We start from the raw sequence: 24,402 nt of genomic DNA, 5'->3' as shown, positions 1-24,402 counted from the left end.
TGTCTTGGACATGTTCTCTGTGATGCAGGTTGGGATTTGTCTAATGGCAGCACGTCTCTGATAGTTCACCTCTAAATAGCTGTGACTGTGTTTTATCCTGATGTGCAACATCTGTGTGCTGCACAGCCATGTGCAATTGGCAGCTCTTGCTTTGCATTGAATAAAGAGCATTTATGGCAATGTCAGTACTTAGGGGAAAGCATGACTCACTGGATTATATCCAGCATTGTAGACAAAAACTCCTCTTGCACCTTCTAGGTGGCATTGCTCCCACCACTGGGATGCTGCAGTGGGAACTCATGAGCTGCAGGGTTTGGGTAACTAGCACTGTTTGTCACACTTTCAGCTGACTGCTGTAGATTTTATTGAATTTCATGCTGCAAATGAGAGGAAATCCTATAGCAGGCTTGTGGACTCTCAGTATTCAGGAATATAGAGTGTTTTACCTTTGAAGTGGAATATGTTTATTCTGTAAGAAACAAACCAAGCTTGTTCTCATATGACAAGTCTCTTTCACCTCCCAAAGTAGCACTGCACTGAGCTAAGACTAATCCAATCCTGCTAAACACTTTTTTTGTTGCTTGCATGGACATGGGTAATATTCCCTCAACTGGGCTTGCTGGGCTATTTCTGTGCTCTGTGACATTTATTTAGCATTTTCTATGGGTTTGGGGTTTTTTTAATAATTCCATGTAGAATAGCAGGTAGATTATTTGAGAAATAGATATCAATGTTTATATAACTGGCTTGGTACACTTTTATTCATTTTGCACAGAGTACTGAAACTGGTTGAATTACAGAAGAGCAGGGGAATAGTAGTTTTTAACGTCATCTTATGAAACAGTGCTGCAATATGTGCTGTTTTGCATGCTTTATATTTCCAATATGTGTTTTCATTGTTTAATCTGCTGTAGCTCTGCAGCCTCTAGCCTGGACAGGTTATTGCCCATATGTGGAGTTGCAGACCTGTAGGGATATTAAAAGAAATGGCAGAGAATATTTTGCTCAGCAGAAAATACTTTGGCTTTCTGATAGATGTAGCAGATATGCAAATTTTTACAACAAACAATCTATTTTCCTAGAAGTAAAAATGCTTAAATTAATGCCAACAGGGAGATTTTCAATAAAATGGAAGGAGAATTCTGACTTCTGAAGCTTCCAGCACTTGGCTTAATGGAGTTCCTTGTTGCTTGTTGCCTTGGCCTCTCTCTTTGTGATCTTGGAGGAACTTGGGGAGCACGAATTGGGAGTTCCAAGTTTGTGTCTGGGTCATGGGAATCAGAGGAGACTGTAATCCAGACACTGCTGTTTTCAGTTATATGAAAGGAGTCGAGGCAAACTGCTGCTCTCAATGATGTGCCGAAGCACAGGAAAGTCTCAGCCTTTCATGCCAAAGAAGGTGAAAGGGAGTTGTTTATTATAATCCATTTCCTCTTCAGCTTCCACTCTAGGGCTTAAAAGCCTCTGCCAGTATTCAGTGAAGGAAAGTGATCTCTGCTCTTGCCTTCTAATCTTTGGGAATGCCTCTCCCCACCTGAGCTCCCTGGCCTTCTTTTTCAGAGGCTTCTCTGAGGTCACCATATGGTTTCTCTCTGTATTCTTAACTCTTACTCTTTCGAGATTTGAAGCAATTAATAATGGCATTATCTTCAAGGTTTGGGATATCTCAGAGGTGAATCCACTGATACAGGAACCATGCCAAGCTGTTTCAGCTCACTGATCCTGTTTTTGTGGTAATGAAGGTTTTTGTTTATGCTGTTTGATTTACTCAGTCATTATGGCAGAACACCCTCACATGCAGTCTTAGGAAGCTCTAGAGATTTTGATTTTTATATTGTCTTCTTTCCAAGGTTTGAAATACCAAGAACCGCAGTCCTGCACAGAGTGTGCATTAATGGACAGGTGTCACACCAGACATCTACGCAGCTTTTTGCTTTGGGAGGCAGAGGCTGGGGCCAGAGGAACTGTGGATTCACAGTGTGGGCATCATGTAAGGGAAGAAGGAACAGGCAGACACATCTGCTGAGACCAGGTTGGTGCCTGTTTGCATTTCTGCAGTCAGTTCTAAAATTGGTGGGTACCCAAGCAAATAAACATTGCTGTTGTTTCTGCTAGTTTCTCGCTGGTGACTTGGCTGAAGTGGTTTAGCTGCAGGTTCAGAAATGAGAGAAACAGGGATAGTGGCATGGCCTTATCATGCCAGTACTTAACACATTCTTATATTCCCTGTGACCAGTTCAATGCTGCTAAAGCCATCTTGCTAAACATTTCAGAGGATATTTTTATGAACAGTTTAAGCCAGTGTAAGACCATAATAATATTATGGTCTCCCCTCTTGCTCACCACTCTTCTGCTCTGCCCAGTGCTAACATTCACGAGGTCAGTGGGGAGCTGAATCAGATCCCCAGGGTAGCTGACTTTTGGGTTTTTTGCAGAGTTGATTTTCAGCCAGATGATCAGACTGAGCATTCTCATTGCATGTCTTCCTGGTTTTAAGCTTAGCACCAAGGGGAGGTCATGGCCACGGGCAAGAGCAGGGTTGGTTCATTCAGGTTCTGGTTTCAGATTAGTTTGCACCAGTTGTGAGATTGCACCATGGGCCATGAAAGTCAATAACTGTAGCACTCTAGTGCTGGTTCAGTGCTAAGTCAGGAGTGTTCAGTTCTGTGAACCACCCAGCTAAGAGTATTGTCTCTGTGCCACTTGTCTGTCTTCTGCAGATGTAGAACCTGAGACAGAAGGTGAAAACTCCATTCACACGCTTTCATTTGCTGACATGGGAGGAAAGCTTTAAAAGTTCTTCTTACTTACTGGTATAAGCAGGATATATAATTAGGACTTTGGTGGGAGACAACTGAGCTAAATACGAGTACAGGAACTCACATTGTCACGGGACACCATTGAGACCTTATTTGACATACATTTAAAATAGTCTTCAAAGGGGTTTCTTTAAAGGAAAAGGGTTTAACAAAATTGCTGCTTTGCTGAGAGACAGCACAACTGGATCAAATTAAATAAAACCTGAATTCTAAAAGCATCTTGTGATTTGAGATACTGCAGAGAGCCTCTTTAAAAGGTATCTGAGGCTAAGCATCCATCAACTGAGGAAATCCCTAGCACTAGGGGCTTTAGAAAAACTTATTCTTTCATATTTTAACTATTACTCCATACAGCTGGAAATCTAATGTAAACAGGGCCTAAGCAACTTGGCCAAAGTAATTTAGGAAATCAGAACTGCTGACTGCTAGTCCTAGCTCAGGTTTCTAGCCCTATGCCCAGAATGCTAATGTTTAGCTTTATTGGTTTGTTTTTCCATGATTCTCTGCTGTGAGGTGCAGTGGGGGAAGAGTAGAGCAGTGATAACTGTTAAGATAACATCTCTGCCCTGTTTCTTAGGAAGGACCTGTTTTCTTGCTGAAGCTTAGGGAGACAAGTATAGATTACATGACAACATATTTCTGTGTGAAAAGTAATTTTTGGCTCTGTCTTACTTTAAAAACCATTGCACATGGGAGGTTAAGGAGGGCGTGAATAACCTCATTTCTTGATGGAGGAGTGACGCAGATGCACTAGCTTGGATGGCAGAATGGCTCTGTTATTAGTGAGGTGCTGCTGTAACATCTCCATGCCACAGGCACAGGGCAGCACCTCATTCTGTCAGAGCTCTGCAGACACTGAGGGGAGATGAGGGGAGATGCCAGTCTTTGACCTGAAGATGAATCCTTCTCTTGGATTCTGATAACAAGACAGTTGGATACAGGAAGACAGGGCAGTGCAAGGTGGCAATTATTGGTGAGCAAAATAAGCAGTTCTCATGGTTGCAACCTCCCTGGCAGCAAAGGAAATATAGAAAGAGAATTGAAATTTGAATTTGAAAGAGACAGTGTGGCTTTGTGAATACTTGGGGAAGAGCTGTGTCTGGATGAAATAAGCAAGTAAGAAAAAGGGATAGATAACTTTTCAGATAAAACCACGTTCGGGGTTTTTTGTTTTAATTTGGTTACCTCTCAAAGGAGTTGTTTTAGAACCCTGACTGCAAGTCTTGTGGGGTTAATATTAACATTTTAGTTTGGAGCAGCAGTGAACTTGGAAGCAAATCTTGTGATTGCCCCCACTTAGTGCACTTCAGTTTACACTGCAGACAGAGCACTGCTCACTGAATCCTTCATGAGAGAAACTAAATCAGAAATATCTTCCACCTGCCAATGAGGGGGTCAGACAAAAGAAAATCTAAAATTATTAACACCCCCATAAAATATATTTAGCATGGAGTCAAGGTCCTCAAAAACAATTTTTTTACTCTACAGATCCACTTTTATTCATGGTACATGCTAGTGTTAGACATAAAGCACTTTGTTTCTTTGATATTTTTTGTTGAAAGGAATATAACTTTTTGGTAGACTTTCAAGTACTCTTTGCATATATTTCTTAAACATGTTGGTATCTGATCATCTGTAATGCCTCAGTGGCATTTGCTTAGGTAGCATTATATGCTGTGTTTAGTATTTGCAGTGAAATTGCACCAATTTCAGAACAAAGTTTCTGGATTCACAGTAAGCATCTTGTAAGCTAAAATGATGTACTAAAAGTAAATCTTAAATGCCTATTCAGCATTTTGGCAGTGGCACATATGGGAACACAGAGTTAAAGATACTGAAGGTCAGAAATTATGTCTCAGGGGATTTTGACTTGAAATGTGAAAGTTTTAAAAAATATGTTACAGGTTTTAACAGAACATTTGGAAACACTTTTCCCGCTTTCCCATGTGTGGCCATGGAGTCATTCATCAGTCTCTTCTCTCCACTTACTTGGCTCAGCAGTGGAAATATCTAGGGGCAGTATACTGTTGATCTTGTATGTGTTTTATTAAGGCCTAGCATGCTTTCAGATCCCACAGAAGAGTTCAGAAGAGAAATAGTCTGGTAACATGTGGAACACAAGAAATTGAAGTGGGCTGAAATGTGGAAACACTCCTGTCTCAATACACTTAGAGAAAGGGAAGGGAAGAATTTACCACAGGTTGTTAAGGGGCAATGTAGCACATTCTCACAATCAGCCACAGAGAAAAGGAGGGCCCCAGGGAAGTGAAACCTGGTTCTTCCCTCAGACTTTTCCTTGGACTGGTACAGCTACCCACAGCCTCTCCTGTAGGGAGGCATTTGTGTCTCTTAAGGCTTAAGTGTGTAGGAGATGGTGGTCAGAGAGTGTGGACACAGAGCAATTCCAGTTTCATTGGGACTGAACTGCTACAAGAACTAAGGATAATAAATTTCCCCCCTTTCAGCACAAATCCCAGGCACATTTATTTAACAAAGTTTTTGTAATATAATACAGATAAGTAACAACATGGGCACTTAGTAGCAAGGGGGGAAAAAAGGTAATGCCAAAATTGAAAGCACAGAACCCACCTCCAAAGAAGGGATAAAAGAATACAAAACCCCATGTTATGAGAGTCTGGTAACACTTGTAATTCATTCTTAAGACTCAAAAGTGTGCCATGAAGACAATAAAGCTATTTTAATATAATAGAATCCTTGAAATACGTTGTATTTAAGTAGCATTTTTCCAAGTAACTGATAATGGAATTTATGTGTTGTTCACATAACAATGCAAAATCAGGTCTGTGTAAAGACCTGTTCTGAGTGGGGTAAGACAGCATGTAATAATATGCCATGATGCCTGGGTTTTTTTCAGACATCAGCTTGCCCCTCGTTTTTCTGGGATAACAGCACCTTAACACGAAGCCTGAAGAAGTGCCAAAGTAGCTACTGTCTCAGAGGAAAGTGAGAAATCAGCTGCTGCCACTGAAATCTTGCAAATGTTGGGCAACAGAACTGGTTTGGGAGTTGGTGCCATACAGGAGGTAAAAGTTTTATTCAGGATTCTCATTTATTTGTGTTTAGAATGCAGCAGGACCTTGATAATGCCTACTAAGTGATCTTACAGCATAAAACAGAGACTACCAGTGGGTCTTTGACCCTTTCTGCTAACAGGATCATGTTCACTTCAGAAATTCTTACTAGCATAGAGAACTTGTGTTAAAAGAGGACAAAAACCAAACCTTTTTTGGCATATGTGTTGCTGCCAAGCAAAGAGAAAAGCAAAATAAGAAACTCCATGAAAATTAATGAATATAATGCATAGCAACTAACATTTGGCTTATTGCATAGAGTAATGCTGAAATAGGCAGAGGGCTTACAGCATTCTGCAAACTAATTTTCTCATGGGTGAGGGCTGGAAGCACCACATATTTGTGCCATCAGCTGGGTGAAGCCATGTCTAACTTACACCAGCAAGTGCTGTGGAGTTCTGTGCAAGTGGGCTATTGGCTATATTTCTAAACTTTTTTGATGGCAGGAAATATCTGGGTTTGTGTGCATGTGCACATTGCTTTGCACCAAAATTGTAATTTTCTCCCCGAAACAAAGCAGATATGGAAAGAACAAGCAAAGAAATGTGGAAAAAACACATCTCTCATAGCTAAAACATACTGTTCACTCTGTTTCTTGTGATGTCCTGTTTGTTTGCTGAAGGGTGAACTGTCAGAGAATTTCTGGGCCATTTTGCTCTACACAGCTGTATGATAATAGCATCTGCACTGACCACACAAATTCAGGATATTGACTTGGAAGACTTTAACAAAGTTACCAGAGCCATAAGCAATCATGCCATATATTTCCATCCAAACTTGTCCAATTTCACTTTCAAAACCATTAACTAAGTTTGACTTGGTGTATATATATTGGAGAATTCCATTTGCCCACAATTTCCCAAACCAGAAATTTCTCAAGGAAGTGTTGTGAGAACAGAATGAGAATTTCTGATCCATTCAGCTCAAGAAAAGAGCATGTCCCCAGCAAAGTATTACGTAACTGGAGATACATTGTCCTCATAGGTTTTTAGTGCAACAAAAGGCAGTACAAGACCATAGGTGAGTAGAACATGATTTTAATTTACAATTCCCTAAGTAAGTTGATTTTACCCACTCACACTCTCATGCCCACATATTTACAAGCACTAAGACATGTGCATGCCTGACCAGTTTTGCCAGGATCACCAGTATGCCATGGAAGGCAGCAGCAAATAGCTTTCAGGTCCTCACTACATCTCTTGGGTTCCTCTCTATGGGAGACAACAAATGGGTCTGGACAGGTTTTTAAACTCTCTAGGCATCAACTGTTATTATGGGACAATATTTTCGCTGAACAACCTTGTTTATTTTATCCTCCATAAATATTCAATAAGATTGCTCCTGTTCTGTTTGCTTCTTCATTTCACATATCTTTATGACTATGGTCTGTCTCAATGCTGAGATTACAGGGAGAGGAATGGCTTTTCCACTGTGCTGCAGCTTTGCTGCTTTGCTCCATTGTTTCTTCCCATGCTGTTGTGGATTTCCACTCTGACCAGTTCCAGTATTTCTGTTACCTACCTTTATACACTCTAATGGCAAGAAAAGCTTTTCCACCTTTTCCTGTAAAGAAACTTGCAATACATCTGAGCATATTTGGCTGAGGATCCAAGGCTATGGCCCCAGAAAACTTTGAGCTGCATGCCAGATTTGCTCTCAAGTGCATTACCTCAAGGGACATCATTTGAGTGTAACTAATTATCACTCTGCAGTGAAGTCAACTGAACATCTTTTTACATGCCTGGATACCTGCCTTTGACCCCAGGCTACTACTCCTGCTTTCTAACCAGTATTCCTCCTAATATCCCAAAGAAAATGGTGGGTGGGTGTGTCACAACTTATATGAAAATGCAAAGCTTATATGAAGAAATTATACTTTTTATTGTCAAAACTGAAACTCCCCCTACCCCCCAAACCAAGCATTCAAACTCAGTTCTTTCAGCAGGTCACTCAGGGTACAAAAACATTTTAATGATGACTAATGTAAGCCTTGCAAATACATATTTCAAGCTGTTTCTTCTTGCTGCATATACTCAGGGGTGCAGATGTGTTGTGTTAGGTCAGCTGCAGAATAAAATGGAACCGTTCATGCATTTTCCCAAGTTCTCCATTGTTAGTGCACATGAAGAAATTTTAGTAAAGACCTTTTTAAAATCTATACTTCATTATTTTCTCCTAAGATTAGGCACACTAGGGTTTGACACTTTTTCAGTTATTACGGGTTATTGACCGTTTCAAACTGGCATTGATTGTCTCTGAAAATAAAGAGTATTCAGTTCAATTGCAATAAATTTTAGTCACAAGACAGGAATTGCCAATATAAGAGATTTACCTCTGAAAGATAACCTGATGGAAAATGTTTTGTCATCTGGAATATGGGATTTGTTCTCCTGGCTTGAATCAGTCTAGTGGAGCTCTGTCTCAACAAATGCATCTAGCCAAATAATGAGGACTGTGGAGCCAAAGGGAGTAGTTTTTCTTTTATGATTCTTAGAAAGGTTTGGTTTATTTGACTAGATTTATTTAAGTGGCTTGCAAGCAATTAGGAGTCACTAAAATTACACAGCACTTAGAAAATGTTTGTGCAGTAACTAACTTGGTGATCAGCTGAAGAGTTTAACTCTGCATTTATTCCCTTTGGTTTTGCAGAATTGTAGCTTAGGTCTTGGAAACACATTCAGTGAAGAAATAGCTGCAAAAATATAAATTGTTATTGACCAACTCTTTGTTGTTCTCCTGCCAGAGGTGAGCACAGCCACATTTTCAATGTCCTCCCTTTTGGAATCAGTAGAGCAAAATGATCCTTTAGCCACTTTACTGTGAAATCTAGTAGTTTAGTAACAGAACCCAAATAACTGTGAGGCAGCTGATTCTGAGCTGCTAGATTTCATATGATATTGGCTTAGAATCACATAAATGTTACTTGTAAGAGATTTGGAAAATGTAACCGGGTCTGGGCAGTGAGAGAAGTAAGGATTGGCAGCCTCTTAAATCACTGCAACTGCTTCTAAAATGAAAAAGCACAAAAGCCTTGGAATTCTAATCTGCCATCCCAGTAATTTCCGTACCACAGCTTTTTGTCATCCCTTACAAACCCCTTGGAAATGGTGATAAGGATGTTCAGAATAGAGATGATGCTCATGTACATCAGTTCCAGAAGTATGGCAATTAGTCACTCAGGAGATAGTTTACTGAGAAGTTTCTCTTTTCCACCATATGAAAAAGGAGATACTATTTGATTTTTGCCTTGAAATGCAGCTTTCAAAATACTGAATTAGAAATTCTGCATGAAGAATGAAAGGCTAGAAGTTCACTGACCTAAAATTTAACAGATGTTATGTTTTTGTCCCTAAATTGTCAGTTGTCCTCAATGAGAGGTAAAAGAATGTGTAAAGTTCTCACTAGAATTTAATAAATTGTAATTGCTAGCATGCTAGGACTATGAAACATCTTCACAGAAATGCAGCTAGGAGCAAAAAAGAGTACCAGACTAAAGAAGCTTTGAGGTTCAGTGAAAAAATGAGGTGCTCTGTTTCCCATTCAGCACTGTTTATGCACAGCATAAAAGCCACAGAAAACTGAGGAGAAAAACTCTGAAAAGACCAGCAGTTATCTTCCACTGTATTTTTAGCACGGGATCATAGCCAGACAGCATCACTCAGCAGCCTCCCATAGTGTTCCTTGCTTCAGCCAGACAATCTGAAAGCCCAAGAAATGACTTTGCACTTGTGCTTGTACCAAGCAAGCTGCAGGAGGCTTTCCATCCTTGCTTAGCACAGTCAGTGGTACTAAGAGCTGTATTTGTCAACAGCTTTGTATTGCTCTCAGTATCATGCCAGTTATCCTTGCTCCTGAGGTTTCTGCTGGCAGCACTGTCCATGCTAATGCTGCTAACAGCACTGCAGCTGAATCACTGAGAACAAAATTCTTCACAGTGCACCAAACTCGGGCTGACTCAAAATAGCAGTGATGCACTGTCATCAAAAAGTACCTGCAAGTAGAAGAGCTCTCATTAAAGCTGGTCAAAACCTTCCCAGTGGGATCAGCTCTGCTTCTTGTATCTAGCTGGGGTAGACAGTAAATTTATCTTTCTAATAGAGTAGTTTTGTCTAGAAGGCTGCAGCTATTTGCAGTGTTCACAAATACACACAGTTGAGGGTGGAAATGTGTAAAAAAACATTAGTGGGAGATTTTTAGTGATACTCAGAGTACTCACCTTTCCTTCACCAGCTGCGAGGTCATGGTCAGGTCACAGATCTCATGGCATCTCTTCCCTAAGGCAGAGACAGAGGTATAACCTAAGGAGATGTACTGAAGGTAGCTCGAGACTAGCTAAAGAGACAATAGGATATGATACACATGGGTCAGTAAAGGCCCCAAAGCTCATTTAAAAATTCGGATAAACATTCGGTGTGCTGGCCACCCTGAGATGCTGCAGCATCTTTCTCCAAACCACCTCCCCATAAGTTCATTCTGGAGTGTCTCTGCAGGCTGCAGTCACACACTGATTGCAGTATGGACACATCCTCAGTACTTCTAGTGGTCAAGCTCTCTACACAGGGGTGACTGGAAATCAGAAAGTATTTTTTAACATGGATTTTTTTTTTTCCTCTGCCCAGGGGACTCTACTGACACAAGATTATTCTCAAATGGTGTGTGGAATAACGGTGCATTTTCCTGCATTAGTATATTCAGCTTTTCTACTGAGTAATACACTAACATGAACAAACATTCCTGATTCTGTAGTAGTAGTTCTGCACACATGGAATCCCTCTGCAGAACTAGCCTGTAAATTCTCCCTCTTTTTTACTCCAGTCTTGTTTGCAGGTTCCCTGGTTGGAAGGAGGGTAGTTCACTGTTATTTCTAGACCAGCTCCCCAAAACATTTTAAATACCTTGATACGGCTTCCTCCACATATCTCCCTCTTGAGACACCTTGACTGAAGGCCTGTGCCCCTTCTGCCGGTTATTCAGTATCTTCTTTGCTGTAAGCCTGTCCCAGCTTTTCTGTCTGTGCAATTTATTAAATGCAATGTTTAGCACCTGATTAAGACATTTGCCTGCTCCCTCACACCTGCCAACAGTAACATTTACGTGCTGTGTGAGCTTTAGGGGCTTGCTTGAAAGCTGAGATGTTACTGGATCTGAGCAGGCAGGTATTTTGGAGAAGAGCTGCAGGCTCTAGCCTTGCTTCAGATCCCTGCAGCCTTCTCTACCAACAGAGAAAGACTCCATGCTTCCATCCACATCCAGAGCCAGATTGGCACTCTTACTCTGCAGCAATTAACCACAGTGGCATCTCTTATGGTGCTGCCAGTGAGACAGCACAAGGATGTGCCTGCAGCTTATGCTCTGCCTCAGATGTGTGTGTGAGGAAGAATGCCAAGGATCTGGCTAGATCCTAACAAAGCCATGCTCCAGCAGGTGCTTGCAACCCACAGATAAGGTGCAGAACCACCCCAGGACGCTGGCCCTGCTGAGCCAGCTCTGGGGGGGAACCCCAGGCACCCCTCAGGAACACTTAGGAGGGTGTCCAGCACCAACTCATATTAAAAAATGGATAAAACACCTTGTATGCTGCAGTAGGCAATTTTAGCCATATGTGTAAATAGGTATAATCTGTTCTTTTTCACTGGCCACAAGCATTTGTAATCTATAAACCTGCTGAATTTTTTTTCACTTTGCATTATTTTCCGGAGTACTGAACTCAAGTGATTTTTGTATTGAAATTATTTAAAGGGTAATAATAAACAAAAAGTTTAAAAAAAATATATTGACAATAAATTCCACCTTGCTGTCAATCATCATTCTCTGGGGTCTCAAATGGAAACAACATTGCCTTCCTCCCCAGACCCTCTAGCTGCCCTTGACAGGAGGCAATTTTATTTAATGGAGACACCCATACTTCAGTATAAAGGTGTCAAGTGAATTATTCATGAGCTCCTTTGTCTCCAAAGCATTCCAGCTGCTTCATCTCATTGTAAAATTGTAAAAGAAAATTAAAGTTTTTTTGTGAAAGTGCAGCTGTTGCTTTGAAAAGCATCTGTTTACCAACTATTACTGGGAGGCAGTAATATCCTCAGCTTTTGCTGTTAAGTAGCAGAAGTAAAAGACCAACAGAATTGGGCAAACAGATGACACTGGAGAGAAAGGAGCACAACTGATAACATCAGCACCGTGAGGAAATCAATATTCAGATATTTTTATGTGCTTCATGTTCAGCAATTAATATCTTGAACAGTATTGAAAAAAAGGAAGAAGCTGAGCTTTTTTCCCCTCTGTATTCCCTTTTCTCTTAACATATGACTGTTCCTCACTGTGAGGAATTTTGTTACAGACCAGCCCTGTCATTAGTGCAGTAGGGTGATAGGGATCTTTACTCCTGAGGAAACCAATACAGTCAGCAGGGCCATAGGTAAACACAACAGTCTGCATTTCATCTGATTTCAGAGCTGAGATCCACGTGGGCTCATTCAATTACAGAGTAGAATTCCCTCCAGCAGCCATGGGCCTTATTCTTGCCTCATTGGCTACATAGTTAATTAAATTTGCACAGATGTGTAAAAGTGTTGCAAAAGAAAAGATAATTTTTTTTCTTGGTGATGTTTTAGTACTGCAGAAGTAGAAGCAAGCTGTATTATGAAATATGGCTAAAAATTCACCATACCCTTAGAAGTCAGACCAGACTGCATAATCTGTGCCTGTGAATATTTGTACAGAGTAAGACCACATCTACCACGTTGCAGATAATCTGGTAAATGCCATCACTATTTAGCAAGTATGGCTGAAAATTAAGGAACTTATTTTACCTTTCACTTTTCAGCTTTTGTGCCCATAAAAGGCTAAAAATAACATTGTGTAGGCTTCTTGCTTGTGATATTTCCTAATTGTGGGGCACTTTATTTCTTAAACTCAATATTTTTTTTATAAGATGTTTTATCTAGAACAATCCTAATACAATGGCATCTATCATCAGATATAATTTTCAGTTATCAAACCAAAGTAACATTTAAAAATGTGATCATAATCTTAAAGGTTTGAACATAAAGATAAGAAAATATATATTCATAAAAAAAATTACTCTCTTCAGTGGGGAAGTAGATTTCAATTACTCTTAATTAATTCTGGTTCTGCTGAGATTGGTATCTGGTTTAATATAGCTGCCTTGCCAACTGCATGCTACTTTCTTCCTCCTGAGCATGAAGATTTTTCTCAGTATTCATTTAGCAGATAATATAGGGTTTGGCTACTAGCTGCTGTGGCAGCTACAGTGCTTTCTCTCCCTGTAGCATAGAAGGCTGAATTTCACAGATGATCCAGAGAAGCTACAAGCAAGTGCTTTTGGAATTTGAGCAATACATATCTGGCCAGGACAGAACTTCAGGAAAGGCAAGAGGGATCAACAAGCTGATTCTTTTCCATCAGTAACCACAGAACTGCAGAAAGCAAGAAAAAAAACCCTGAAAGTTCTACTAAGGAATTAGAAAATATTTCAATAATGTTATGAGATTGCCATGCACTGGCTTGAGTGATTGCTGCAAATAAAATCTAATGCTGACATTGTCAAGCCTTCAGAAGAGAAGAACTTTTTTTAACTAAAAAAGTTCTGTCCTGGCCTTTTTTAACTAAAAAAGCTGGTTGGTTTGGCTTGATTTTTTTTTTTTTTTACATTAGGAATGCTGATAATTAAATTACTTTCCATTTTCATATCTCTGATACGTTTTCTCAGGATAAGATAATTGGATTTTTCTGAATCTATAAGATCAAAGATTACTAGAGCTGACATTAAAAAATCCAGAAAGGAGAATCTGTCCTTCTTGCAGACTTCAGCATCTATAATATTTATCACAGGGTTTTGGTTTGTAACTACTGCAAGCAGCAGGCTCTCTGAACATCTGTTCACTGAATGTCCCAGAAGGACTGGTTTTCTATTGTGAATTTCAAGCATCTTTGATATTACCCTGCAATACCATAATCTTTTCTCTCCTTGTTGAAATATTTTTAATGTGGATATCTTAGAAGAAATATGTGTCTGAAAGCTGATAATTGCCTATATGTTTTTTTAATTCCTATACATTTTTTAAATATTGAAGGATTTTGCAGAACTTACACCCAGTCATCCTGCTTAGCTATTCTTTTTAGCTTTCCCTTTTGTTTGTATTTAATTTTCTTTCCATCCCATTTCTTATAACTGGAAAAGTTGTTTGACTTTTTAGATGATGACTTTCATTCACATGCCTGCTCAGGATGCTCTGTTCCATGAAAGCCTCAACGACAATTCACCAAAATAGAAAATCCTACTGAGATCAGGCCTCATCTGGCATGGTCATTTATTACGAATCTACTGCAGTGATATCTCTCTTACAGTAAATTTTTAGGCCATTAACCAGCACATGCTTAATTTAGCAGCTGTGTCCAGTCCTGTGTAAATTCAGTATTCTTTCATGGATCTTAAAGGTAAGCATGTACAAAAAGATCTTGCTCTCAGGGATTACCTGACTGTGTTTGGGTACCAAGAGTTACCACCAGAAACACTCAGTTATGCTACAAAGCACAGTAAAATTTCCCTCCCCTGCAATTCCCCCCCATCCCATACTCTGGTTTTGACTGTAGATATTCATATTTTATGAAATTATTCATATTGGTTTATTCCAATATCGCTAGTTAATAAATACAACACTGACAGTATAAATATAGCATTGACAGCTACTCTCTTCTAGAAATAAGTAGACTCTTTTGTAACTATATAAGAACATAAACCTGCATCTTATTCATAACACTGTATTTTATTTACCTTGAAAGACAAAAAAACAAACAAACAAAACCCAAAACCAAAACTTTGCAAAAAAAACCCACAACCTTCCCACCAAAAAACCAACTAACCATCAAAAAACCAAACACCCCAAAAACCAAAACCAAAAAACCCAAACCAGGATATCTGAACAATTCTTACTCCCTCAAATTAACTACATGGCATGTTCATCAAATTATAATCAACACATGAGAAATATTCCTCCCTTCAAATATGCACAGTTTTAGAGAAGGCAAGTCTTGCCAAATGTTTATTCTTTAAACTAAGTGCAAAGTACAACAGTGTTCAGAAATATAACTGTTCAAAAATGCTTGTCTGCTTGCTAGGAAGGAGGGTACATAATCACTACAAACCCAGGGATTCCAGGAGCAAGGGCTTTGCTTTTGAGCCATCCTAGTTTGAAATGCTTCACCTGTGGCTTCAGCAGATCCCTTTGAGGTTTCTGCAAGGCTACAAGACATGGACACTTTTAATAGCTTGATAAAGCAAAACCGCCAGACATCTGTGGAAGGTTTAATGTAGAATGGCAATCTTTTGTAAAACCTTTTGTCTCTAGCTGTGCTTTTCCAGGACAGAACTAATCCTGAATTTCACTGCAGTGTTCCTGCGCCTGAACAGAAGGGATTGAAATATTAGTTATGAGCAGAATTGGAATGGTATTGTAGGAAATATTTGTAAACATCTAACTGACCAAGCATGAGAGAGTAGCTACACATCCTGTGGCCCAATTCCAATTGTTTTTCTAATATTAGGGCCAGGAGCAGTTGATGTACCACACCCAGAGTAGTAAACAGGAAAGGCTGCATCTATTGCTTTGTCCTGCAGTGCTTCATGACAAGGGGAGACACAGGATATGTCCAGGCAGACCCATGCATGCAAACCTGAGCTCTTCAGTGCCAATGCTCAGACAGGAGGCAGGTTGAACCAGTGAAGAGAGCTTAAACTCTGCCTATGCAGAGATGTCTTTCTTTTTTTTCCCTTTTTTTTCCTTTTTTTTATATTTGATCCCCTTCACCCTTTCAGAACATCTCAATGCCCAATAATCTCACAAGAGATTAACTATATCTCACAGGAGATTGCCTGTATCTCACAAGACTGCAGTATGATTGGAAAATGGTTCACTTTACTGCTACTCAAGAATCTGCAGGGTTGCACAGCAAATGTAGCAAAGGTAGGAGCAGTACCGCACTTTTCTGAGTCTCACTGAGATACACTCCTCAATCACAAGACTAATTTCTCTTTCTTGCACACACCTTTCTTTACCATGATGAGATTCAATATCTCATCTCTGTACTGAATAATAATATGTCAGCTGTCAACTGCCTGGAATTTTTACACTGAAAAAATGATGTATGACAAAACAAATAGTACTCTAACAATATTTAGTCTTTGCCAATCAAATACTGGCAATATGAACACATGTAACTAAAAATATATGATTTTTATAATAGCACAAAAAGTGCTCAATAGCACAAAAAGTGTATATGCACAGACCAGCCTTTATTTCAGGCCTGATTCTATTCCTATTTTAAATTGTGGCTTTAGATACCTCAATATCAAATCTGTGAAAGACTTTAAATATATTGCAAAGAATAGAAGCCATTTTTTCTCACATTACTGGAAATTAAGAATACATTCAGTGAAGTTGGTCCAGAGCTAAGAAGCAAGTACCCTGTGGGTTAGCCACCCCTATTCCTTCCTGGGGTCTGTGAGCAGGAGACATAGTTTGAAGACAGATTTGAGGAGACCATCATGCTCTATTCTGCAAGAGGCTCCCAGGGGAAAGCTGTTCCTGTGACCGTGCCATAAACCATTTGTGCTCTGTCTTCACTGTCGCCCAGGTCAAGCTGTGTAATCCTTGTGGGACCTCTTGTGTTCAACTCTGCAGCTCAGCCTTCCACATGGGAGAGAGGCTGCTGAATTACCTCTGTGCTACCTTCCCCTGCTTGCTGGCTGCTGACCACGAGCAGCTGGTGATGTTTGGGCTGGCAGTGACACTGAGAGGCCAGCTATGGTCTGTGTTATTTTTCCTGTGTATCTCCTGTTTGTGGCCTCAGGGGCTCTGACTGTCCCTGCTATGGGAGGGCTTTACTAGAAAACGAGAAGATCTCCTGTGCTGCTGAGAAAAAAAGCCTGATCCAAACTAACACCACTCAGGTCTCTCAGGTTTCTTATCTTTGAAAACAATATCCCAAGTATCTGTTGTGAACTTAGAGGGGAGGGAGAAGGGAAAGGAGGTTCCTACATGACAGTGTCAGAGTGGTTCTGCAGCAGGGCTGTGGCTGGCACATCTTGGGGCCGTTCCACCATCCCATCCATGCTCCTGAGCCCTGCCCCACTGCCCTGCACCAGGCACAGCTGCCCAGCTCCCACAAACCCCAACTTGTGAGAGCTTCTGAGGAGGAGTGAGGCCAGGGCATGGTGCTGCAGGTGAGGGAGATGCAGCTCTGGCTGCTGGGGAATATGAACCGCTGTGGCTTTCTCCGTCTTGGCACGTGGGATTTGGGAGCTGGAGCTGCTATCACATTGCAGCACTGGCTGCTGTTACCGTGCCTTTGGCATGAAGAGCCACGCAGTGACAGTACAGCCCTCGATACTTCCTGCAGCTGCAACGGCACTGTTGTAGCTGGTTTTGGTCTGGGAAAATTAGTCATAAATAGAATTTATTGTTGGTTTATCTCCACTGTCTGTACTAACAGCAGAAGCCAGAGTGAATTGCAGCTGATTTGTTTATGGTTTATATTGAGTTCATGAATTATCTGAAGGATTAGGTGGACCACTTGCTATGTAACCAGGAAAATGGCATAAGGGCATATACTATTTGCCCAAAAGAGAACATATTTAGGTCAAAACTACATAGGAAACTTGAGACTGCAGTAGCAGTACTGAAAACCCTTTATGGTCAATAGGTTATTTGATAACAGAACACTTACTAGAGTTTGTTTCCAAGTCTGAAGGTGAAATTTTGAGTGGCACATTAGCTGTAGGACACAGATGAGTAAAAGTACAGTGACTTTTTTTTTACTTGCTATTTCTTCAAATGGAAAATATGCATTTTGCTTTGCATTAATGGCTTCATTGCAGTGATTAATGTCTCTGCATTTCTGTGATTATTTTTCACTTAGGAGTGTGGTTACCAGTAACGGGTAGTTAAAAGAAACAAGCAATGGTACATGAGCTGCCACACAAAGCACTAAGAGATTTTCTTTAATTATCACCTGTGTCTTACAACAGCCCCTTCTGCCTAACATGTGTTGCTCTCCTTGTCCATGAAAATAGAGCTAACTTTCAGAATATATTGCAAGCTGTACATTTTATCTTGTGTTTATGGGAGAAGACATTAATAAATTCTTATTTTACTTTATTTATTTACTTATTTTAATTTTTTTTTCTGTGTGGGTCTTACGGGATTACATAGATTTTCCCCTGGCAGCATTTCTTGGTTCAGGCATTCAAGTGTCTGATGATAGGACCTTTGGGAATGATCACCCTGCAAAGTAAGGTTTGTTGTGTTTTGGGTGAAACCTGGTGTTCCAATAGTGGCTGAAGGCTTTGTGAATTTCCTAAGTTGAAGGACAAATGATAGAGGAACAACATGTTTTAGTGCTTGGTTTGTTGAGTGACCTTTTGCTTCTGCAGAATACAAAAGTAAGTGGATATTTCAAAACTAAAACTAAACTAAAAACAAACATGCACCTAAATTGTTTTTCAGTTTCACATGAAGCCATTATTTTAAAAGAAGTAAACTGGAGGCACTGTGGTGGAAATCAATGGAAATGTGGCTGTGCTTTCCTGAAAAGCACTGTACTTTTTTGACCTTGCTCTTACAAAGATGTGTGCATGGGCTTTGCCTTCTGCAACTAAAGCTCATGCTAAATGCATTAATCTTCATAAAAGGACTTTATAAAAAGACTCTCTAAACACAACTAGTTGTAATATCATTTTAAGTTACAAAACTTTCCTGGAACCAAGAAACTTTACATACCAGTAAATCAAAACAATTCAAGTATTTATTGTTTGCTAGAAAAAATAATGTCAGTTATGTAAACTGGATTGAAATTTGACTTATGAAAGTATGGCTTAGATCTGTGTGTGGTCCTCTTCCCCTCCTTCCCTCCTCTCCTCCCAACTAATTAATATATGGAGATTTATAAAATATTTTGTGACACAAACTCTAATTCTCCATTATGTACTCAGTTGCTTACAGAAAACAAACAACATGCCAGGAATTGCATCTTCCACAATGTGAAATTTATGATGTCATCTAATTTTTGAAAACAATGAATTGGTCAGAGTAGAAAACAGTTACTATTTCTTAGTCTTTTTCATGCATTAAAAGTGTTAACAAGCTGGAGAATAGGGAATCAAATTGTACAGTTCATTAAGCATTTCTCTTGGTTTTTTTTAGAAAGATGATCTCTTCATATAAGCAACAATGCAAAGAAGAATATAAGTATTTGCATGCTGAATCTATACACCAAACAGCAGGCTTGGCAAGTATATTCCAAGCATGTCTGATACCAAGGTCAGGAAACATGCCCCACCAGTTGCTTGCCATCAAAGTCTTCTTTGATTTTGCAAAGAAAGTAAATAAAAAGAATTGTTATGAGGAATAGTGGGTGAGATTAACTTGAGCTGGTTTGGGAAAAGCTAAATCACAGTTTTCCAGCCAACCATTTGCATGAGTTTGCAAAGCTTTACTTGGCGATATATGGAGTGTTTCCATTGTCAGCTGGAATGCAGATCTCTTGCCTTTTGAGCCCGGACAAGTCTGACATGATCTCAACCCTAAGACTTGTGAAATAACACATGACTTTGACACTGCTGACAAAGGAGTAATAAAGAGGAATTTGAGTGACTTGTGTTTGGTTGTACTGCTCAAATAAAAATTCCCAGGATCTCCTAAATACTAAAATATTGGGAGAATTTTTTTACTGGAGGTTAGGTTTTGTATCACGACAATTTATAGCAATTTATATCCTGAACAAAAATATACCTATCATCCATATTACTGTTATTTCCATTAGCACATCTTTGGAAGTAGTATTTGTTTTGGTTGGGTTTTTTTTACTATGACCTCTGTCTCCCTCCCACACGTGATCACAGAATTGTTTGCAGGACTGCTGCTGGCTGACTTCAGAGTAAGTAATTGCATTACTAGTTGGGTGGGGAGGGAGGAAAGGAGGACCACACACAGATCTAAGCCATAGTTTGATAAGTCAGCTTTCAATTCAGTTTATATTACTATTTTTTCCAGCAAAAAATACTTGGATTGTTCAGATTCTGATACTGACATGCAGCATTTCTTAGTTGTAGGGAAGCTTTTTAACCTGTAGTGATGTCACAACTTCCATGTAAACAGGAAGGCTGAGTATCTCTTCCTAAGATATTTGTATGGCTTTTGTTATCATTAAGTGCCTCTTAGTCTGAACTAATGTACCCTCACAAGAACTTTAAGGCACACAAAGGCCATAAATGTCAATGCACAGGGCGCACTGGACTGTACAGAAAGCGGCTCTGGCACATGGGGTGGGTTGGAACTCCCCATAAGGAGAGGGTGCAGCAGAGTAAATTGGTGTGGTTGGCACTGCTGAGAGCAGAACACCTGCAGGGAGCAGGCAGACGCCTGAGCACCCACCCCCTGTATTTCCCAAAGGGGAGCAGGGGTGGTCAGCTCACACCAGGTGCACCTCTGGGCTCACACACACCTTGCAGGCACGAGAGGCATGGAGCTCCTGGCCTCCCCCCTCAGCTTAGGGTGGTTCTCTTCTTTCATGTCCTGGAGACAACATGTTGGAGATAACAACACTGGGGTAGACTGGTTGTGAACACAGCCACTGTGTAACTTCTGATGAGAGTGGGCTGTACGGAGAGAGGAATGCAAGTTTTAAAGGTCAAGGAAGAAGAGAAAAATGTCCAAAGGAGAAAAAAAAAGCAGCTGTGTGTGTTGGCAGTAAGAGGTGTGGCTGGTGAAACAGACTATTGTGTTCTGGACAGTGTGTGTTTCCAAAATCTTCCTGCCAGGTTCCACCTTAGAAAAACTTTGAAGAATTAGCTAATACATCAACCAAGATCAAAAGGTGTCTGCTAGAGTGTTGGCAAAGTGTGTACTCGTTATGATGAGACATCACAAGTATTGAGCTGGTCAGTTACAAAGGAGCATTTTCAGGCACAGAAAAAAGCAATTAGCACAAACTATTCACAGTCTTTTCTTTTGCTTGTCAGGATAACATCTCTCCTGTTCAAGTTCACGTGGACGCCAGCTGTTCTTCCATAAGCTAGGTTGAAGATATTTTATCATGAGTCATATAGTTAAATATGGCAATAGTTAGGTATGGTCCTACATCCTCTCCACATGGCTGGCACCATTTCCTCAGAGCAGCACCCTGTACCTGGCTGGAGATACAGGAAAAGGCCAGTGACATCTCAGGACTCTCCAGGTGATGTTCCTTGCAGTCAGGTGGTCATTCACTCCCTGCTCTGCAGAGCCTTATCAAAAGGACTTGCTTAATTTTTTTTAGCTACTACAGGTATTTGCCACTTTAAGTTGGGCTACAAGATTCAGTTGCTGAAATTATCTTGCTGTCCTGCATAACAATATGTTTTAAAATGAGAAAATACCATGACAATCAGTGTCCCTAAAAGAGAAAAGATTTCTCCATAAAACTCTATCCTTAAACACATGTATCAATTATTCACCTGCTAATAGCTGTATCTAACAACCCATTCAGCTTTCCAGACACTGAGAAGGGGAACAGATCTTCAATTTGGATTAGAGGAATTAAGAGTTTGCATGTTTTGTGCAAGTGAGAAGGAGGCACAGATACGTGGTGTGGAGATAATAAAAGTAGCTTAAAAAGATTTTAAAAAGAGGTAACAATGTTTGGTTTACAAGAACAGAAGTGACAAGCTAGCAATTTTATTTTTGACTTTACAGACCATAAATTGAGCTCATTTTTAGTAAAAATGTTACGTAAGACTATTACATTTGGATTTTTTTTTCCTGAATTAATAGTAAAGAAGCATATAAAAATTAAACCACATTGACTTCCCAAATGTTTTGCATTCAGGAACACAGCTAACACAGCTGGCCTGACATTGCTAATGGTACATGATAGAAACAAACAGGAGGCAGTCTGATTTCTCCTGGGCCAGGACATTATGCACCAAAGCTGCTGTGAAGAGAACTTGTTGCCTCCTCTGTGGGTCACAGATATTTACAAGGATCACCTTGTAATAATCTGTGATTAGCTTATTCCTTGAAATTCCCTAAAGATCTGCTGGGAAGAAAGGCTGCAAAAAACAGTATGAGACACACAAACAACCTCCTGGCTGAGATGTCCCCAGCCCTCTCACCTCACTGGTGAGCTGCCTGACTTTTGAGGTGTTGCTCGACCCGTAAAGGGAACATTTACAGTGCCACTGCTGACAAAGGAGTAATAAAGAGGAATCTCGTCTCAGTGAACAAGGGGCTCTTTGCCCTTCACGTTAAGCAAAAACTAGAGAGAGAACACGGTGAGATGCTTCTCTATCGAACCGTCATGGCTAATCGATTAGGACTCACTGCAGGGTATCGAATGATGCCATTTCTTTTCTGGGTGCCCACGAGGCACCTTCAGCAGCAGGTGGTACTTGAAAACGCTCCTGGTGTGAGGGATGCCCCGTCCCTGGCAGAGTCCAAGGCCACGCTGGATGGGACACTGAGCAGCCTGGTCCAGCGGGAGGTGTCCCTGCCCACGGCAGGGAGGTGGGAACGAGACGTTCTTTAAGGTCCCTTCCAATCCAAGCCATTCCGTGATTGCACGATCTGCGGAGAAGCCCGTGTGCTGCTGAGCGCCGCGAGGGCCGTCCCGCAGCGGGGCAGGAGCGGGAGGCCGGCAGCGCAGGCGGCAGCCGGAGGGGCCGCGGGAGGGCAGAGGCGGGGCCGGCCGGGGCACTGCGGAGCCGGCGCGGCGCTCACCGGGCGGGGACTGCACCTTCGCCGCCGCAGCGCGGCGCCGCCCCCGGCCCCGCCACACCTCCCGCCCCACCGCCCGTCCCCCCGGCCGTCCCCCCGCTCCCCGGCGGCGCGGCACCCGCTGCCCGCCCGAGCGGCTCTGCCTGCGCCGCCCCGCCATGGAGCAGGGGCCGGCGGGGGGCTCCGGCCCCGCTGCTGCTGCCGCTGCCGCCGCTGCCGCCGCCGCCGGCACCGGGGGTCTGCTGCTGCCCCTGAGCGAGACCGAGCAGCAGCGCTACTCCGAGCTCTTCTCGCGGTGCTGCCCGCCCCCAGAGGCGGCCGCCGGGGGGAGCAGTGTGGGCGAGCTGTTCCGGGCCTCCCAGCTGCCCCCGGACACGCTGCACCAGGTGGGTCCGGGGCTCTCCGGTCCGGCTCCCCCCGGAGCTGCGGGGCGCGGGCGGTTTGGGGGGTGCGGGACGGGACCCGCTCCCGCAGCCCTTCGGGCGAGGGGCTGGCGCTGCCTCCGCCGCGAAGTTGGGGGCTGCGGGCGGGCCGGTGCCCTGCGCTGCCCGCGGGACCGGGACGAGGCACAGCCCCGTCGGCGGCAGGGGCAGAGCGGAGCGGGGCCGGTCCGGTCCGTGCGGCGATGCTGGGGCTGCTCCGTGCCCGCCTGCCTCCTCCACACAGGCGCTGGCAGTGCCGGTGCAGCGCTCCGCGGTTCTGAGGGCTTCTGAGGGCCGGCCGTGCCCCTCGGTGCCGCCCTGTGCCGGGCTGCGCTCCCGCGGGCTCTCCCTGTCAGGTCGGTGGTGCCGTCGCCTTTCTCAAAAGGGCCCCGAAAGTCATAAAAGCAGTTATATGAAAGGACGTGCCATGTGCTAAATTTCTGGTTTACCACTGAGGGTTTTTTCCTAAATGTTGTTTCAGTGGATAAAAACTCCGCGGGTAAATGATGTTGCGGTGTTTTATGTCAGTTCTTGAGCGCGAATAGAAGGTGCGAAGTGCGCAGCTCTCCCCCGTCAGAGCAGCAGAGGCCCAAAGTGGTCCCCAACAGGGGCCGTGGGGCAGAGCCCTCCTGCTTTTTGAGGAAAAGCTTGTCCGGGGTGGCAGAAAGCTTGTGCCAGCCAGTTTCCAGGAACAGGGAGGAACCGGACTTGAGTCTTCCCCACCTGCGGATTAGTAATTTAACTAACACACCGTAGTTACCTCATACTTCCTGAACAGAGATAGGAGATTCCCGATTGTTTATTTATTTATTAATTTAACTTTTATTTCCAGGAATTTTGTTCTTCAATAGCTTTTACTGATCAAGCAGGAAAAAGTTATGATGAAGTGGAGGTCATGTACCTAGGCACTGCCCAAAGGTCCTGAGCTCCACTGCTGTCCTGATAGCTGGCAGCTCATCTCTTAATGTGTTATAGAAATTCGAATTGAGCAGGAGATTCTGAATGAAAATTGTGGTGTTTCAAGGATATTTTTCTTCCTATTTGTGCTCTTTACGAGATCAGTTAAACAAAAATCTTACCAAGCACTATATTGCTACCTTGTATCGAGCCACAGTGTGACCTTGGTCTTGCAGGTGAAGGGAGTAGTGAAAGTAGAGATTTCGCATAGATACAGCACCAGCAGTGTTCTTCCTATTTCCTCTGTTTGCAAAGAGGAAGAACAGGACATTTAATTTCAAATAAAAAGGCTTATCTAAATAGCCACTTAATTTTTCAAAGAAGTATGGAAAAAAACTCGTAT

At 42.0% G+C, this 24,402-nt stretch overlaps 2 protein-coding genes across 3 annotated transcripts in view; one reads left to right on the top strand and one right to left on the bottom strand.

The window, feature by feature from the left end:
* Positions 1-2,491: 2,491 nt before the first annotated feature.
* LOC118684981 (uncharacterized) lies at positions 2,492-22,840 on the bottom strand. The gene is made up of 3 exons (XM_036380300.1): positions 22,288-22,840; positions 10,128-10,185; positions 2,492-2,729 (listed from the first exon to the last, which is right to left on the bottom strand). Exons 1-3 carry the CDS (start codon positions 22,838-22,840, stop codon positions 2,627-2,629), a joined length of 714 nt encoding a protein of 237 aa, XP_036236193.1. The 3' UTR covers positions 2,492-2,626.
* The window catches only part of REPS2 (RALBP1 associated Eps domain containing 2), a 96,282-nt gene continuing 94,689 nt past the window's right edge, over positions 22,810-24,402 (top strand). For both annotated transcript variants that reach the window (XM_036385133.1, XM_036385129.1), the window contains exon 1: positions 22,810-23,066. In XM_036385133.1, the coding sequence (XP_036241026.1) occupies positions 22,839-23,066 (228 nt within the window). In that variant the 5' untranslated portion in view covers positions 22,810-22,838. The remainder of the gene's footprint in view (positions 23,067-24,402) is intronic.

This window comes from Molothrus ater, chromosome 2 (genome assembly GCF_012460135.2).
Source record: "Molothrus ater isolate BHLD 08-10-18 breed brown headed cowbird chromosome 2, BPBGC_Mater_1.1, whole genome shotgun sequence".
Lineage (NCBI taxonomy): Eukaryota > Metazoa > Chordata > Aves > Passeriformes > Icteridae > Molothrus > Molothrus ater.
Note: the sequence above shows the minus strand (reverse complement) of the source record. Positions and strands in the feature narration are given on the sequence as shown.